Source organism: Plodia interpunctella, chromosome 16 (assembly GCF_027563975.2).
Source record: "Plodia interpunctella isolate USDA-ARS_2022_Savannah chromosome 16, ilPloInte3.2, whole genome shotgun sequence".
NCBI lineage: Eukaryota > Metazoa > Arthropoda > Insecta > Lepidoptera > Pyralidae > Plodia > Plodia interpunctella.
In genome coordinates, this window is record NC_071309.1 from 4824839 (window position 1) to 4845270 (window position 20432).

General features: G+C 33.9%; 2 protein-coding genes across 2 annotated transcripts in view; both read right to left on the reverse strand.

Moving 5' to 3' along the window:
- Positions 1–64: 64 nt before the first annotated feature.
- LOC128676754 (pancreatic triacylglycerol lipase-like) lies at positions 65–6531 on the reverse strand. Its single transcript, XM_053757067.2, has 7 exons — positions 6099–6531; positions 4276–4363; positions 3736–3884; positions 2721–2972; positions 2053–2244; positions 1566–1737; positions 65–1336 (listed from the first exon to the last, which is right to left on the reverse strand). Exons 1-7 carry the CDS (start codon positions 6133–6135, stop codon positions 1255–1257), a joined length of 972 nt encoding a protein of 323 aa, XP_053613042.1. The 5' UTR covers positions 6136–6531; the 3' UTR covers positions 65–1254.
- A 1359-nt stretch (positions 6532–7890) lies between these two features.
- The window catches only part of ft (fat), an 88831-nt gene continuing 76289 nt past the window's right edge, over positions 7891–20432 (reverse strand). The window contains exons 4-9 of the mRNA XM_053756401.2: positions 19934–20135; positions 18857–19044; positions 18289–18711; positions 17496–17997; positions 12063–17418; positions 7891–11728 (exon numbers count right to left, since the gene is read on the reverse strand). Of these exons, the coding sequence (XP_053612376.2) occupies positions 9115–11728; positions 12063–17418; positions 17496–17997; positions 18289–18711; positions 18857–19044; positions 19934–20135 (9285 nt within the window). The 3' untranslated portion in view covers positions 7891–9114. The remainder of the gene's footprint in view (positions 11729–12062; positions 17419–17495; positions 17998–18288; positions 18712–18856; positions 19045–19933; positions 20136–20432) is intronic.

Below are 20432 nucleotides of genomic sequence, written 5' to 3' on the forward strand. Positions count from 1 at the left end.
CTCAGAGAATTTAGAGAACATAAGGATTGTTATAATTTAGCATTTGAAAATGAAACAGTAATTAACTATTCAAGTTTTTTAATTTTTAAATTATTGATAATGTCCGTGTCTTGAACATGTAGTCGGCAAGGATCGATTTTTTGGACGCAATCGTATCAACCTCGACAAAATTTAGGCATTATTCATATGTGTGGTTCTTATTCGTACAAGGGGACACTTAGCGTAGTCTAGTCTGTACGAGCAATACATGGTTTTTTTTACGCTGACCCCGGGCTTTGCGGCGGCACAGCCCCGAACGCATGCGGAGATGAGGGAGAAGATGCATGAAAATTCGTGCAGTAGTTTTTAACTTCAACGCAAACAGATAGACAAGTTGTTTTATAATGGATAAAATTAATGATAGTAGGCAGCGTGCTTGCGGATTGCCTGACGTTAAGACCTTGATTCTATCTTGTCCTTGACATGCGTTAAATCTTAACTATTCATACAAAATAGTCAACTCAACGCAAGAACATCTTTCCAACATAAAATTAACCACTATGTATGCGGCGGTATCTGACAAGCCGCTTTGTGAAGCAACGCACACTACACCTCACTATACTTACCACATTGCCTAATTTGCGGATACTAAATGACAACAACACATCATTGCAACAAGCCTATTGCCTTTCGCAACATCCAACAATTCAGGATAAGAAAAATTACACTCGGTGGCAAAATTATTGGCACTGAATCCTTGAATTAAGGTCAGGCCGTAACAAAATCCGGTAATGTCAATATGTGTGTGCGACATAAAAATATAGAGTAGTTAACGAATTTCAAGGTGGGTTGACTTGACAGTCCATAAGTTCTTTAGGTAAACTACATTTTGGTATTATTATTTAATTAACTTAAACGAAAAAAAAAAAAGATTTCTTTTGGCAAAATGATCTGGCAATAGAAGAATATTTTTGTTGATAAATCATGTAACTGAAATGGTTAAAAACGTGGACTTGTATTTTCGTGTATTTCCTTTTAAAAAATAGAATACTGGAGTTTTCATAATTACATTACATACTTATTGAAAACGACATTAGGACACAAGGCCTATAGGTATTTTAAGTACTTACATACATGACTTGTTATTGTAACAAATGTTTACAAAATGAACTTTATTTTTTAAATTGGTGGATACCACGTCGTCTTAGAACTTCATTTATATTTTTCAAAAGCAAGTGAAATTAGCGATATACTCGTAGTTATAGCTAGATGTTGTTATCTTCTAGTTTGCCGTTTATTTGGCCCTTTCGCATAAGGAGAATCAGAGTTCGTCGGGAAGAAGTACAAACCAGATATGCTGTAACAAATATAAAACAAATCATGTCGAGAAAACGTTCAGAGAGCAACGTGTGGGTTAGCAATTCACATCTCACTGTCGACTCGATTCGCACGCAACTAACCAATTACATTGCGGTTTGGTTGTGTTCGCGTCACAACGCTGAAGTATGATTGGCTAGCTGCATCTCACTGAGATGAGAGTAACTAAATTATCTCTATCAGTAACTAAAAGTATAGTTCAATCTTACTTCAGAAGCATGTGTTCCCCATAAAGAACTTCTTCATTGGAGTCGACGAGTTCGCACCAGCCGATCATGTAGCTGATCCAGGAGTAACACCTGGTTCCGTAGAAGCCGACATCAGAATTGATTGATTCGGCGTAATACACTGGCGCGCGGGCGTGGTCGCAGCTCGATCTTGCTGAAAAATTACGATTACGTCTATACATTGACGATACACAACTGTACACTAGCGCCACCATCACATTTTTACCAATTTCTTTTTTTTTTATTAGCGAAAACTAAAAAATACTCTTTCCTAATTATTCTACACTAGATAAAGGAATTTATTGCAAAGTATTATAGTTTTTCATTACACAATGTAGTCACAGTCTACTGAACCGAAAACGGTGGCGACCAAAACCTGCATCTGACATGAGTTTTACAAATACCGCCAACGAATGGCAGACATAGCATAAAAATCTTTTTCTCGCATATGTAACTAAATAAAACATACATTGATTCGCAGTATCGTGGCAGCCAGGTTGGGTGAGCCCCCCATTGGCATAGAAGTCAATATCACCACAAGATTCCAGTTTCCCCCTTTCCAAAGCGTTTGTATGAAGTACATCAACAAAATTCGCATCGCCAGCGTTGAGTTTTCTTCCAGAATTTTGTGTAACAAAAAGTGGCAGTGCAGGATCTAATCCTGGAACAGTGTAAATTAGTTAGTAAATATGTTAACTAATGCTCGAACCATGAAATTTGATTTGCTTATATTGTTGGAGATGTTCCCTTAATATATACTTAGGCTGAGACTAGCCTGCTCCAGGGTTTCTTCTCGTAGGAATTTCGAAATAAAAACTAGTTCCAAGTCACATGTATCCTGTCCGAATACCAAATTTCATCGAAATCCATTAATATAGATTTTGCAAGATCAAGTAATTATCCTCTAAGGTAAACTAAATTTCGCATTTAGTTATAAAAATAAATAATAAATAAATAAATATTAGGACAAATCACACAGATTGAGCTAAGTCAGTAAGCCCCAAAGTAAGTTCGAGACTTGTGTTATGGGATACTAACTCAACGATACCATATTTTATAACAAATACATATATAGATAAACATAGTTATGTTTTATTTTACTTAAATAAGTAATAAATAACAGAAGCAGTATCTTGCCTGTTATTCTATGGAGAGCGCCCGACTGAATGTTCTTCCCCACGTGACCAGCGGTTTGTCCTCCGAGACTGAAGCCTATGACGTGGAATCTAGCCAGGTCGAAGTTGTATGTCTGAATCAAGTCATCGATCAACTGTGCTGTGCACATTCCTACGAGCTCCGTGTTCCTCGCAGCAGCTGGGTAACATGGCGACTGAGCAAGAGGCTTGTAGTCGACTGATATAATATTATAGTTGCAACACTTCATGTAAGCTGAAAATTATTTTAACAAAATATCTAGTTACGAAATTGATCTTTATTACCGTAAAGTGTTTGGAACTGTCGGTCAGAAACCAATTAACAAACCTTAGCAACCGCAAATCATTCATTAATTTGGTACTTGGGATTAGGTACGTTGTGGAAATAAATTGTTACGTGAATCCATATTTCAGACTGTAATACATAATTATATAATAAAATAATATATATAAATTCTGAATTTCTTATTTTGCTGAGAAGACGCCTAAAGAAATCTAGTTTACGTATGTCGTAAGAATTGCGATTTTTTGTATTAAGTATCCAAAGCGATATCAGATAACTCTTATACAATGACTGAAGTCAACTAACTATGCAATATGATACAATTCATAAACGTAATTTATGTAACACTTGTAAGAATTCTACTTGAATTGTTTGCATTCAATATTTATGTTGAAGCGCCTTTATATTTTCATTGTTTCAAATATTTGCCATGTGTCTCAAGGTTATATAGGTACACTTTATTAATGCATTCAGTGCATTTTTTTACACTCTTTTAGATTAAGAGTAAGTTGCACCAGTCAACTTTGAAGTTGACTTTTACCTGCGCGCAGCTGACGTGTAGGTCCTAAACTTAGACAAAATGGCGTACTTTGCGTTTTTTGTGCACGTTAAAGTTAATATTACATTACACCATATTATCGTTTCCACAGAAGTCATTACTCATGTTACATCGTAATACCACCGATAAAAACTAGAAAAAAAAATTATTACAAACCTGGCCGTATTTCTGTATTTGGTGAGTAATCCTTGTGTCCCGTATATCCGTGTATGAGAACTTTGATGGGCGCATCTTGTACCCATGGAGCAGACATTATAGTATCTTTGTCATTGATACGTAATTCGTGAGGGTCATTCACATTCGTTCTGTAATTGTTTATACATAATATATACATAAATATTTAAGTTAACGTCAAGGTTAACTGATACAACTCACCCTAAGTAGGTTAATTTAATAGCTGATTTGGTTGTCGAAATAGAGCAGACATTCAATGAGATCTATATAGCAGAAAATGAAATTTTGTTTTGTTCTTCCATAAATAATTGTAGTCAGTTTATTGTAGACAGAAAATAAAAAAACATTTTTGAAGTTATCGTATTTTACGTATTTAGAATATTGTGAAAACTTGCCTGGTGTTTAATTGAGAAGCCACCTTGGCCTAGGAGTCCCTTAGACACCTCGTACGACATTCATAGGAAGATATGGAGTGATCCTATTCCAGAGCAAAACGTCATACCCAAGTTTTATTTAACTTACCTCGTATATAGCCAGAAAGTGATGTTTTCGTTCGGACACTCTTTGGGAGGCTCAACGCAATCTGAGAAAGGCCATGCTAAGATCTGATCTGAAATCACCAATACATGTGAGTACGGGGTACATTACCTCTATATCGGTATGATAAATTAATATATTTAGCTTGAAAAAGATATCTTCCTATTTCATTATTTTTTTTAATATTTTATATAAGAATAAAAATATTATTTATATAGTATATTAAAACACCAATACTGAAATCACCACACAAACTAGATGCTGCCCGGGGCTTCGCTCCCGTGGGAGTTTTGAGATAAAATATAGCCTATAGCAAATCTTGGATAATGTACCTTTCTAATGGTGAAAGAAATTAAACTCAAACATACAAACAGAGGATTAGCTAGTAAAATATTTCAGATAAATTTATCTAAAATATGATGTATATTATAAATTGTGTATATTAATTCCTCTTGAATCACTCTATCTATAAAAACCCGCATCAAAATCCGTTGCGCAGTTTTAAAGATCTAAGCATACACAGGGTCCGACAGACAGAGAGCGGGAAGTGACTTTGTTTTATCAATATCTATGTTTAAAAGATTTAAAAGTAAGGACGAACAGAAAATGTATAAGTTGCGTCATTACGTTTTCTTTTTGTAATATTTAAGTACAAACATAAAAGTAATAAGCTAATAAATGTATGTAAAGTAAGTAAAATGTATGTAAGATGATTTGTATTTTTATGAGTAACACATAGAAATACATATATTGATTTATTATAGATAAATCTAGATACATATTTCTTTAAGCCCTTGGGGCTAAGGCAAGTGCAGGAGCAAGGAGGTCGTATTTTCAAAATATGCCTTATCATTATTGAATGTTTCTGTCTACTGTTACGGTAATTTGTCAGATAAGACAAGAAACTAATTATACCTTATTACCATGAAACATTGTGGTATTTTTTTGCCAATAAGAATTTTTTGCCTACATTATGGTGGGCATAAAATCTTCTCATAATTAGCATAAAAGCGATTTGTAAAAGAAGGACAAACACACTATCATATTTTTAATATTACTAGCTGTTGCCCGCGGCTCCGTAAGAGAGAAAAAGTAAGTTATGCCACTCTCCAGCTTTTCAACTCTATCCAGACCAAAAACCACCTCAATGTGGTGCTCCATTTTGATGTGAAAGAAGGACAAACACAATAAAAACTAAAAATAATAAAAATAAAAGAGCAACATTTAACAGCTAACACTAATATCGCAGATTCGATGGACACAAACATAAAAACACAGAAACAAGACTGTTGACTAAAATCATCAGGGAAAACAAGTAAGTAACATGTGCTCGCACTGGTTATTGAACTCTGGACCCCATGACTTATTTTATCATGATTACCTCTTTAGATATGGTACTAATAAATTGACGATTGAATAATGATTTATAGGGTTCAGTGCCTAAATGATGTAAACGGAACCCTAACATCAGTCCTCTACCCAAATATTGTTGAACATTTCATTGAATGTTATTATGATAACCATAACGAAACAAGCTAACAATGTCGAAAAAAAGAGAAATTATTAAATATTTTATTTATTTACAAATATTAATCAGTTATTTATATTAAAGACATACCGTCAAACGTACCTTTTTGTTTCGTTTTTTGACCACATCGTCAATTTCAAACTGGTCAAAGTAAAAGTAAAAATAAATGTTTTTTTTCTTAATTTTGTGGTTAGTTATTATCCACAATTTTTATATTTGAATGTGCTTTATATCTAGTCAACAAGTTCGTTTTATACTGCAATGATCAGTCAGTACTTACCGAAGCAGAAGATTAAACACAAAAATATTTTCATCATTTTAAATCCTCTGGCAGATATTTTTTGGAGTTTGAAGAAAAGTCACGTTAAACATTAAATAGATAAATTTTAATAACTTAATATAATCAGATAAATAATATTTTTTCATGAATATTATCAAATTAATATGTAGCGATTTTAGTGATTTTTCTTAAATTTGTATTATAGGTAATAATTACGAGTATCTTCGTAATTTTAACTTTTTAATATTCACGCAAACAAATTAATTATATAAAGGTATGTTTAGTTGTAATATTATTTAAAAATGTAATTTTTTATTACGAATTGTAGGACAACACCATCGGCCATAGTAAAGACACTATAGTGAATAAACAAAGAGTTGTTATCAGAGCAATAATACCGGTAACACTATGTAGCTATAAGTAGTTTAATGACTTTTCAGTAAAGTCTTGTTCACTGTAATTAAATTATGAAGAATCTAATTAATTGACATTATTCATGTTTCGAATGTATATTAAAACACGTGATTAAACATGTAATTCGTAGAAGTAATTTTACTTCTTCATCTTAGTATGAAGTACGTATTTGGTTTGTGGCGCAAGTAGTTAGAAAATATAAAGTACCTATTATTTAAAAAAAGTCTTTTGAAGCGGTGGTGTAATGTTTAAGACGCTCGCCTGTGAGCCGAAAGGTCCTAGGTTCGAATCGAATGCTATAAATGTTTGTATACCAGTCTGACTTTATACATAGTGGTTTACATAGACCATCATCTTCTTCCAGTGAAGGAAACATCGTGAGGAAACCTGTGTGCGTAGTGCTACTTTGCTATTTATATTTCACCATCGAGTCGATTCGCAGTGAGACGCAGCTAACCGCTGCTTCTAAATCTGCTGCTGCTAAATGGCTGCTTCTCACTTCGAATCGACTCGATAGTGAGAAGTGAAATGCAAACCCGCACTTAACCCTCTGCCTAGTCGATAATTTGTCTAGTGCGTGAAATGGGGAAGGCAATGGCAAACCACTCCATTAATATTGCCAAGAAAGTCCTTCAGCCATGAGGAATAAGACTGAAGAGGAAAGCTGTATAAGCTTCCCATGTCGCCGCACCGCGGCCTTGGATTTTGTTACGGTATTTCAAATATATCATTTAGAAGTACGAGTATAATTTATATCAATCAAGAGAAAGAATAATAAATTGAAGATTTTTCTCATAGGCGAAAGGCTAGCAGCAATCTATCACTATATAATATTCGGTACAATTGTAACTAAAATCGAAGTTTGAAGCGAGTTGCTTGCTAGTTTGTATGTACTTATACAGAAAATAAAACAGAGACGAAATATGAACCTCCTTTTTTAAATCGGTTAAAATAATATTAATGATGTACCTAGAAAAATGTATAAACTTGAAAATAACTGCCAATAGTCATGCAAAATTACTATAGTAAATTTCGTTGCAATATTTTTTGTATTTGCAAACAATGGCAAAGGTTCCAATTTTGCCATAAAGATAAGAATATTATTTATCGACAAAAGTTAATTATCATAATGAAGGTAAGAATTTTGGCACAGGTGTATAATATTCACCTCTTTTTTCCGTTGTCATTATGTTAAACGTAATTTTTATAGCATGTATCCTACTGCTTCCCCTTTTGTCTTCTATGAGTTTCTGTCTTGGGCCGCTTGTTGTCTACTACGTAAAACGTCTAGATAGTCTCGCCATTTTGTTCATAGTCTACCTTGACGCCTACGCCTTTCTTCATTAGAAATATTATAAAATAAAAACAGCTCTAATTATTTCATATCTTTTATTTCTATTAACTTAAAATATAATCAGTACTTTTGGCTTCCTATCTAGAGGTTAGTTTAGGTAATGTAGTTCATATTCATTAAATAAAAAATAATAATGACCATAAGTTTTTGAAAAAACAAAGAATCAACCTGAACTAACCCCAAGGAGTACCTATTTTTTACAAAGTTTTTGATTGTTTAAATCTATTATGGTTTATACATAGTATGGCATAAAATTTACCTAAGAGCTCAGACTGCTTGTGATTGATTTATAAAGATTAAACGTAACAATCACAATAATTTATTATGTCTACTTAAGCGTAGTGTATTTGTAATATATTTACATTAATCACATGTATGTACAAAAAAATATAACAGAAGGAGCTCTTAATCGTACCATTGAAAGAAGTTGAGGAATAATTTGAGGTAATTCGCGTCTTGGTTGGACCAAAGTATAAGTAGGTACCTGAGAGAAAGTCTTTCAGAATTGTTACAAATATTAAACTGAAATATAAAATAAAATACCCTTAAACGATCAAGACTATTTACATTACATTTTTGTAGAATCGTGGGTTCTAAGGATACATATAAGTTGTATGAATTGAACTTCATAATATAGTATTTAAGTGGAGTAAATGATAGATATAAATGATAGAAAAACCTTAAAAAAATCACAAGCCTGTGTACCTAGTGCGGCTTTGCTATTTACATCTCATCATCGAATCGGTTCGAAGTGAAACGCAGCTAACCAATCAGAGTGCGCCATTAGGACACATCGACAACCACACCGCAATATGATTGGTTCGCCGAGTCTCGCTTCGAATCGATTCGATAGTGAGAAGTGAAATGAAAACCCGCACTTCGCCCTCTGTTATGAAATAAAATAAAAATCCTGATGCCAAGCTGAGTTTGTAAATAAAATAAAAATCCAATCCAAATAAGATAACTACAATATTTTAGGTTTATTTTTTATAATTTTAAATTATAATAAGGTCGGCTATAACAAAATCTACTCCTTTTACAATAATTTGATTTCATGTTATTTGTACTGATTTATAAATTTTTATTTTACATACATATTCTATTAACAGGAATCAACACAATGGAGAGATAAACAGAAATATGGCAAGATATATGATTCTGTGTAACCTTGATACAAGATCACAACAACAAATTTACAAATCACTAAAATAATTATTTACATATTTCTTATCTTACCCATAAATACATTTAAACATACTCCTCTGACGGTTTTGGCGTACCATTAGGAAGTCTTAATGAGGAAGACATTCGTCCATTTACTGAATCCGGGAGTTCAGCAATATCTTTGAAAACGCCAATCATGCTTTCAAAATTTTGGCCCCAATTTATTAAATTTAAATAATCCCAACCCAAACTACCAGATGCGGGAGAACCATTTACTTGTCTATATAAAGCAGAACTTAGATGTGGAGCTAAGTCATCGTCTGATGCGACTAGAGTACTCAGAGAACCTCGAAATGAAGAATCAAAGCTTTCATACGGTGGCGGGAGAATTGGCTTACTAGAAGTATTTCCACTACTGACATTTTGTCTTCTGACGTCATCTGGTTTATCAGCATTTATACTATTGTTATCATATTCTATTTCGGAACAAGTAAAACTGTCATTTCCACTTTCATCATCCGAACCAGAAGAACTTCTATTATCGTTTTGAGGAGAATGATGTCTATGAGACATGTGATGACCGACTCCTCCACCGCGAGGAGCTTCACTAGAACTAGATACCGCATCTAAAGTAGACACTAAACTTGATGTTCTCTGTCTAGCGTTCATTCTTTCAATTTCTTCTGCAGTAAGACCTACAGCACTCGATCCTACGGAAACAACTTTTGGCACTTGTGATGGAGCGCTTGGAGTTTTTCTTCCTGCAGAAGAACTTTGTCCACTCAGTTGAGACATTACTGGACTATTAAGACTACGTTCACTGTTACTATGTAATACGTCTTTGCCAACACCACCTGAGCTTGATGTCGTGGCTAATAATGCACTTTGTAATGGTTTCCCAGAAATATCATGAAGTGTCAGTATTCGTGGTTGTTGACTCAATTCACTACTAGGAGATAATCGTGCAAGTGGCGTTGTTTGGTGTGTCCTAGGTTGCGGTGGAGGTTGATTAGTTGGCGGTAATATTCTGGGAGGATATCCACTTGGGTGATGGGGAGAGTGTCGATGTTGAGGGGTCTGATGTTTATGATGATACCCTGCAACGGGAGGAGGAGTCGCTTTGTATTTTCTCATGCCTCCAGCATCTCGAAAACCTTTATAATGATATACAATATCTATGTCAGATGGTGCTATAGAGCTGGCATTTTCTAGGTCATAGTGTTCTGGCACTTCTGAATTTAAATCTAGTCCACTAGGATGATCATGTGTATGATGAGATGTGTTAGTAGAAGGAGGTGGTGGCGGATGATGATCTTCTCTCAGAGGTGGACTCTTTCCAATTACTTCTCTTTCAATGATATCAGGTCTTTGAGGTCTTGGTGGATCTATATTCATAATTTCTCGATCTTTGTATTTCTTTGATAGTAGTTCTGGACCCACAATATGAACGTTTTCAGGCATGATGTAGCTATTCAAGTTATTATCATTGTTATGCATATTTCGCGCCATTAGACTATCATTAGTTCCAGCTATTAAATTTGGTGCATTTAACATTGCTGGCCCACCATTTTGTTTAGTATGTAACGTGTTACTTTTGTTCGTATGCCCACTACATTTTTCCTTTTGCTTTCTTAATCGATATAGAATAATGGAAACTAGAATTGCAAGAATTAAAATAATGAAGAATACTATTACAAGTGTAATACCAATGCTCAAAGGGTCAGTACTTTGACCATGACCCATACCAAAACCATTTGAACATCCTGATAATATCTTTCCATGACGGACTGTTTCTTTAAAAATGCTTCCATTTCCAGTAAAGGGTTGAATTTCATTGTTTATTGAAAAATTGGCCAAACAGCCTTCAAATTTGCCAAATTCAGTCAATGACAATGATTCAGTTTTCAGCCCTCCCAAAGATATTGTTGTTAAGTATGGATCCAAAAAATCATGTACGCCAGCTGCGTCTAATTCTTCGCCTATATTTTTACCATCCACGATCAAACGAATACTGCGCCCAAACGAAAATAAGGTAATATTATGCCATGTGCCATCAGCGATATCGCTTTGTTCTACTTGTGTCATATTAACAATTGTATTTTGTTTCGAAGTATAGCTAACTTTTCCACCAGTTAATTCTATCAATGTATAATATTTATCAGTAGCCGCATAAAATAAAGCACAATCTTTCCTGTAAGTTCTAAAATAAAACGACAGGCTTTTGGCAGGGCTGTTCAATTTCGTTACAAATTTACCAGAAGATTTGCTAACTTTCCCATCCCAACCAGTATTACCAGCATAAAACGATTCGAGTAATTGCATTCTTCTAAATTTTTCAGTGATGATAAAAGAAATAAAACTATTTTCAATAAGAGATATCGACTGTAAAGATAAAGTACAGTCAGGAGCAAGGAAATGTTCCCCGCATTTACAGTAATTTGTCTTCCATCTATCTAAGCATTTTCCTAAATAACATTTATCCTTCTTCTGACACGCGCCTTTTTCTGATCTTTCACAATTAGATTCCACATCTCTGGCAAGAATAGGGTTAGTCATGTTTAGTAAACGACCGTTGATAGATATACTGTGCATGCATCCCACGAAGTCGTCAGAGTGTATTTGTCCGGGTCGCTCTAAAACTGGATCTGCTTTGTGAAGTCCCCCAATCAGCAGCGGTTCATTGTTGAAGTTTAAAGTACTGAAATTGAAGAAAGACAATAAATGATAGAAGAGAATGATGATAGAAGTGACTTGAAATATCAAAGAAACATTTCTGTTTGGTCAGTTACATATTTAGAGCTTTAATGATATGGGCCATTAAGTTTACTGATTTAATAAATAAAATATCTAATCAATTTGGAAACTTTAACAAAGATACGAAGATCAACCAATAATCCAAATAATATAAATATAAACATAAATTAAATTAAATCTTTTTCCTTTTTTAAATTTTATATTCTCCAAGATTCGTGTCGATTAAATTAAACGTGTAGTCTTAAAATCAAAATTAATTTATTATATACTATACATACCCTGATTGTCCTGTGTCATCATTATAACAAGAGCCATCTCCTGGCTCGCATTCACCACATACGTCACCATGGTCGGTACAAGATGCAATGCTCAATGATATTACTCTTCCATTTCTTGTTGCAGTAAGTTTGTACCACTCTCCATTGGCAAGATTTGTATTAGAATCTGTTAATGCAACCGATGTTATCGAAGTCCTGGATCCACCAAAAGAAAATATTGGTTTCCCTCCAAGTATCTCAATAGCAATGAAATCTGATCTTCCACCGGTATGTGCACCATAATTATAAAGTAACAATGCATTTGGTTTTGTTGTAGCAAATATTATTGTAATATCGTTTGTGGAAGCATCCAAAGCAGGAAATTGCATAAAAGATAATTCATTAAAACCAAATGTTGTACTTTCACAATGTGTGCCATATCTCCCATTTGTGCAACTGCATTTATAACCTGGTTTCAAGCTTATGCAAATTCCTCCATGTAAGCACGGGTTAGGTCTACAAGAATCTACTAAAGATTCGCATTGATTGCCCCGATATCCAGGTCGGCATAAACAAAAATAGGAATTAAGATCAGTGCTTTCTTTACACGATCCACCATTTTTACATGGATTGCTATTGCAAACATCATTTTTCTCTTTTTCACATGTTTTACCTTCTCGCCTCGGTGGACAATTGCATACAAAGTTATGACCTTGTTTTCTACATATACCTCCGACACATGGGTTTGGCGAACATGGATCTAATCGCTTTTCACAATTTAATCCCATAAATCCATCAGTGCAATGACAACTATATTCATGTTTGACTAATGGTGATGAAATTATTAAAGTTGGACTGTCAGTTATTTTCATTTTGTTTTGGACTGTAATAAAATCTGTACAGCTGCCATCGTTTTGACATTTTTGTACAGCACATGGATAATACGGCACAATAATGTTCTTTTTCAATAACTTTGATATGTCTCGTTCTTTGCGCTTAAAATATTTTTCTGTTACTTCTTTTTTTGATTTGTTATGATTTCCTCGCAATGCCATTGTTATATCTAAATTACGAGAGTCTTCATTTATACTAAACAAATATATGTTTTCTTTTTGAGAAATATCCATTTTCAGTATTTCGAGTAAACTTCGATAGTATTGAGTCAGAAATTCATGAGATGTCATATTAATGACTCTCATTGTGAGAGACTCTTCGACAGTAGCATTATCAAATGAAAAATATTCAACGCTTACAGATGATATGACATCTCCGTGAACACCATCATTGCCTGATACCGAAAAGGAGTATCCTTGACCAGGTTTTATAGAATCGGTATAAAGATCACATCCTTTTCTTATACTTAAAATAGAAAGAGTATTTTCCAATGTTGACTCTTGAATAATCTTACATTGGTAATCACCTACTAAATCGGGATCATTCGGTCTTACATTGGCTATTTTTTCACGAGGAACCTCATTATTAAAGGAATATATAAGTACATGAACTGATCTAGGTGTTGGTGGATTATCATTTTTGTCCAGTACGTCAATATGTATTGTAAAGTTTGATTTCATTACAGGTGTGCCACTGTCTTCGATTTCTATAATTACCTCTAAAGTCGGTGTCATCTCTCTGTCTATTTTTTTCTTCGTAAGTAGTACTCCAGTATGTTTATTAACTTTAACGTAATCTTGATGTTTTCCCCCTATGATGGAATAAGAGAATGGTGCTCCATTTGGTGGTAAATCTGGATCTTTTGCTGAAAGTGTTGTGATACTTGTATTTGGCGGCTCATTTTCGTATACTTTTCCTTCAAAATTTAACACATCAAATATTGGGCCATTATCGTTTATGTCTGTCAAATTTATTTTAACTGTAGTTGTTCCTGTTTGTGGTGGAATACCTGTATCTATTGCACCAACTACTAAAGCATAAGTTGGTACTGTTTCCCTGTCCAAATTACGAGCTACTTCTATATCACCGGTTTGTGGATCTATTTTAAAGTCTTCATTGTGAATTCCACTTATGATTGAGTAGCTAAACTGATTATTTTGAGGCCGAACATCTTTATCAACTGCCTTTACTTGGACTATTTGTTGACCAATATGTGCATCTTCGGATATTGTTACTTCATAACTTTGCAATAAAAATTCAGGTGGATCATTACCATCTTGAATTGAAATAATGACTTGAGCTTCGTCTGTATCATTTCCATGAATACCACCAGCATTTTTTGCTAAAACTGTTAATACCACTCTGTTTTGTGTTTCACGATCTAAATATCTAGCTACTCTTATTACCCCAGTTTGAGAATTAATACTGAAGCCTTTGTCATTACTGGACCCAACAAATAAATAATAAATTAAACCATCTTCTCCACTATCTTGATCTGTTGCTTGAATTACTCCAACATTTGTTCCCACTTCAGCAGATTCCGATACGTCAAAGTGAAATACTGGTTGAACAAATTTAGGGTAGTACTCATTTACTCCTGTAATATGTACAATCACTTCTGTTGTTGACATCATGGTTGATTCTGGGTTTTCAGCAAGAATCACTACTTTATAGATAGACTTTTCTTCATAATCAAATACTTCTTTTGAATAAATTTCACCAGAAATAGGATCAATATGGAATAGTACATCCATGGAGTTTTTTATATAATATCTGATGATTGAGTTTTTGGGTGAATCAATGTCAATAGCTTCAGCTTTGAATATAAAAGTATTGGTAGGTGAATTTTCGGGTAAATATGCTTCATAATGACTTTGATTAAATTGAGGAGCATTATCATTAATGTCTGTTAAAATGATTGTGAGCGTAGCTGTTGCTTCTTTTGATTTATATCCTAGATCTTTTGCAGTAATGTTCAATCTATATTCTTGAACTGTATCATAATCTAATGATCGTAATATTGTAATGATTCCGGATAAATGGTCGATATTAAACTCTTTTCCAGAATTTCCTGACGAAATTGAATATCTTACCATACCATTAGGCCCATCATCTTCATCACTCGCTTTGACTGTCAGTATTGAAGATCCTATAGGTTCATTTTCGGGGATACTGACTTGATAACTTAAGGCTGTAAATTTTGGACTGTAAATATTTTCCCCTGTTACCACAAATGTTAAACTAGTTTCATCTGATTGAGGAGGTATACCCAAATCAATAGCCTTTACTTTAAGTTCATAGTATTGACCATAACTATAAAACTGTTTATTCACAATTATCCATCCATTGGTTCTGTCTACAGATAAGTAAGAGGATCCATTTCCTCCTGCAATATGGTATTCAATATTTGCATTAATTCCAAAGTCCATTTTATCCTCAGCAGTTAATTTGATTATGCGTTCACCCAAAACAGCATCTCTTGGAACAGGAACGAATTTTTCATGGTCTTTAAATTTCGGTGCATTATTGTTAGCATCTACGATATTAATTGTTACTAAACATTCAGAAGACATAGGAGGCTTTCCATTATCAGTGGCAACTACAACTACTGAATAAGTGTTTTCAGGCGATAAATTTATAAATGTCTGTTTATAGTCCATTACAAATTTACTTAATATTTCACCAGTTGCAGGGTCAATAGAAAACAGTTCAGATGGTTGTTGCAGTGAATACGATATAATAGAGTTTGGCCCATGTTTGTCTCTGTCTGTAGCTATAACTTGACCTATTAAACTGTTTTTCTTTTGTAATTCTGGGAAATTGAAACTATAATAAGAATATTCGAATTCAGGGGCATTATCATTTTGGTCTTGAATTGTTATTGTTAGCGGTGTTTCAGATCGCCAAGCTCCATCGATAGCCGCAACTTTCAATATATATTCATCCTGCAATTCCCTATCTAAAGGTCGAGCTACAGTAACATTACCACTTACAGGATCTATATTAAACTTTCCACCAGGATTTTCAACAAAACTATATGTAGCATTTGCATTAGGGCCTGAATCCAAATCAGAACTTGTTACTCTTATGACAAATGAACCAATTTCTGCGTTCTCTGTAACATTCACGCTGAACAATCGAGTAAATCTAGGTGGATTGTCATTTTTATCAAGTACCGTCACAATAACTGTTGATGTTCCTATTAATTGTGGATCACCGTGATCAACGGCTTCCACTATGATTTCATAAACTGATATTGTTTCTCTGTCTAATGCTATGTTAGTAAAAATTTCACCAGTTTCCGAATCAATATTGAAAGTTTCATCAAAATCATCAACTAATCTGAAAGATATTCTTCCATTCTCATTGGAATCAGCATCATGGGCATCTATTTTTATAATGAATTGTGGAGGAAATTCTTCTTCGGGTACTGTAGCGTTATAAAGTGTATTTTCAATCACAGGAGCATTATCATTGGCGTCTGTAACTTTTATTTCAATTTCAACAAAAGATTTTAATGGTGGATTATCCGAATCTTTTACCTCGAACCAAACTTCATATAGGGGCATCGTTTCATAGTCAAGACCTTTTCCAGTAATGAATACTTCACCGCTTATTGGCTCTACTCGAAGTGCATCGCCAATATTACCACCAGCAATAGAATATTGTAGTAAGCTTATTGTTCCCTTTTTAGGCGTCGTTGCAGATAATTTTGTCACCAAAACGTTTTCCGGTGTATTTTCCGGAAATGTAAACGAAAGCTTACTCGGTACAGTAAATTTGGGGAAGTTTTTAACAGATATTGGCATGAGAATCAGTTCAGCTGTACTGTGTTTCGGAAAAACACCACTATCGGTTGCGATTATTATCAAATTAAATGTTGATCCACTTTTTCCTCGATATTTTAGTATATTTTCTTTTGCTTTAATAACACCAGTTTCTTTATTTATGCTGAATAAATCTTGATGTTCCCCTTTCAAATCGTAAATAATTTTTTGATTTAAACCAATATCATTATCTTTTGCTTTAACTCCAAAAACAAAATCGCCTTTTAGAGTCCTCTCTGAAATTTGAGCTTCATATATTGAATGTGAAAATGTAGGAATGTTATCATTTTCATCTTCCACACTAATTGTAAGGTTAGCAGTAGCTGTACGAGGGTCTGTAGTAGATGAATCTTGAGCCATAATAATTAAATAATAAATATCCCATTCTTCTCTATCTAAACTTGCATTCGTAGAAATAACCCCTGTATTCGAGTCTATTTGGAATCTTTCAGATTTATCTCCAAGTAGGCTATATCTAATTTTAGCATTGTTCCCAAAATCTTTATCTGTTGCTTTAGGATTTAAAATAACTGTGCCTGGAGGCAAATTTTCTTTAACACTTGTTCTGTAACTTTGCCTTTCGAAATCGGGACTGTTATCATTTACATCTTGGACAATGACTTTCACCGTGCCAGATCCTGTTAGAGGAGGCGATCCTGTAAAGATATCAATAATTAATATTTAATCACAAGTAAATGATAGATAAAGGTAAATCCAAAATAATAATACATACCTGTATCCATTGCTACTAGAGTCAATGTGTATTCATCTTGTGTCTCGCGGTCTAAGGTTCTCAATAAGGAAATTTGCCCAGAAGATGCATTTATTTTAAAGACATCTGCATCACCCTCTTTAATAAAATATCGGACTTGATTATTGAAGGGTGGCGAATCGGCGTCATAAGCATGTACTGTTATTATAAAGCCACCATTAGGAGGGATCATGTTTTCCATTACATATGCCAAGTAAGGAGAATCTAAGAAAGTAGGTGGATTATCATTTATATCTTGAATGGAGATAGATATTTCAGCTGTGTCATATCTAATATCTTCTTTAGCACAATCTTCAGCTCTAATAGCAAGCACGTAACGTGATTTTCGTTCAAAATTTAAATTTTTTGCTACTCTGACAACTCCAGTATCCTCACTTATACTGAAATCTCTATTTTCATCACCAGTTGCTATTGAATATCTTACTCTTCCATTAAAACCTTCATCTATATCTGTAGCTGATACCTGAAACAGTGTGATTACAAATATTACAAATATTATATTGAAAACTAAAAAAGTTTGTTCTGGAGTAAGAATCACTTTAAACACAGGATTTCAACTTTTTTAAACACTATTAAGCAGGCAAAAAGGCCGCATCCAACTGATATAAAGTAGTTTCCATAGCTTGTGGTCGCTTGCTTCACCAAGGATGTCACACGTGTGTTGCAGGCTTTAATACTTAAATAGTGTTTATAACATGAGACAAATGGCCATTACGTCTTATAGTGATAAATACAAATTATTGATTACACTTACATGCAAAACACTAGCACCAATACTAGCATTTTCGGACACAGATGCACTATAATGCTTTGGGTCGAAAACGGGACTATTGTCATTTTCATCTAGTATATTAATTTTAAGAGTCATTTGCGTCGTGTTTGGAGGGTCTCCTCTATCTTTAGCAGTGACCGTAAAGACATAACTCGATTTCAATTCTCTATCGAGTTTTCCAATAGCCCTAAGAATACCATCAGCGTTTCCCAAAGAGAAATAACCATTAATTTCTGGATTGGGATTTATAAAATATTCAACATAACCATTTCGCCCTTCATCTTTATCGATAGCTTTGATTGTCATTATCACAGTATTTAAAGGTATATTTTCTGAAACTGTTGTTGTATTTTTGGATATAAATTCTGGTGCCATATCATTCACATCCTTTAGTTGTATAGTAACCTGTAACAATATATTAAGCTTATAAATAAGTTAGTCCCATTATAAAACATTCTATTGAAAATAAAAAATAGGTAAGTTAAACATATTTTGCTAAACGTGTTTGTACTCGTAACATTAGACCAGCGGTTATTAGCTATAGTCATACCTGAACTGTAGATGAAAGTTGTGGTTCTGGTGATTTTGCCGAATCTGTAGCTGTAATGATAAGGTTATAAACTGGAATACTTTCTCGATCTAGCAAATTAGCTGTTAATATTGTGCCATTTTCTACTATATCAAAATCGTGATTTTCATCTCCTGATGTGATACTGTATCGCAGTCTTCCATTTAGTCCTGGAATATAAAAATAACAGTCATAAATAAAAATGGCCAGTATTATAGAAACGTTTCAATAAAAATAAGTAAGTACAACATTGAACTAAGAATTGAGCAAGTATTCAATTGTTTGGTTCTGGTTCTCATTCTATTATGTAGCTTTAATGGTATACATAACAGATCGCCTAGGACTGTGAAAATATCACGCATGGAGAGGCAATATGCATAATTATATCTTAAGTGTGTAAAATGGAAACAATGGTAAAGAACATATATTATTCCTATGTAAATAAGTATAATTTATAGTTATTGTCTGTTACTTTTCATCGGTGCATGTCTGTGATTGACATTGGTTTCTGCTTCCTTGACGTCAGCTCGTCATATAGAAATTATTTTTAGCAGCCTGTCCTGGCTTCGCTCGGGTAAAAACAATAAATTATACACCTAAATCATTAGTAATTACACATTCTATTAGTGAAAACCGCATGAAAATCCGTGCAGTAGTTTTTGAGTTTATCGCGAACAGGTAGGTAGACAGACGCGGCAGAAGACTTTGTTTTATAATATATAAGGATTTATAATTAATAAGCAAGATATAAGTATTATCATCAATATAGTCTTCATCAAGTTCACATTCTTGGGGTATAGGCTTTCCTTGTATCCACAAGGAGGAGACGACTTAGGAGGTTAATACCCGGTATTAACTATTTAATGGATAGATTTCCATGGGAGATAACTGGGTTTTAATCTAGACTCGGATTCAAACCCGGCTGAACTATACGACCTCCAACCATATGGATCCAATACGAATTGATGAATTTACAAACGTTTGAACGTGCTTTACAAAGCTCGCTGTAATTATAAATGTTATGTTGCAGGTACCTACTCGTAACGTAAAATATATTACCTGAATCAATGTCAGTCGCACTGACAGTCACAACCGAAGAACCTATTGGTACATCTTCTAGAATTTCATTTGAGAAGCTCATGGGGTCAAATATAGGCGCATTGTCGTTGAGGTCAATGACATTCACGTATATCGTAACTGTCCCTGACAGAGATGGGTGACCACTGTCTTGAGCTTGCGCCACAAGGATATAGTGCTGAGTCTGGAAAACAAGAATTAAGTTTCAGTTTGTTTTGAACGTTTTTATTGCAGTTTTAGTTTAAATTAATAATAATGTAAAAGTAAAATAAGTCTACTTCCGACATCCAAAGAGCAGGTGAAGAAAAAGCGGAGTAATACATAATTACCTTCTTTGTTCCACATAATATGTGTCACTTGAGATACCTAACTAAATTTAAGTACTTATATAATTGCAAATGTAACCGAATAATTAGTAAAATAATATGGGCTCCTGTAATTTAGTGAGTTCCAGTGCTAAAAATAATGGATGTTAAAAAAA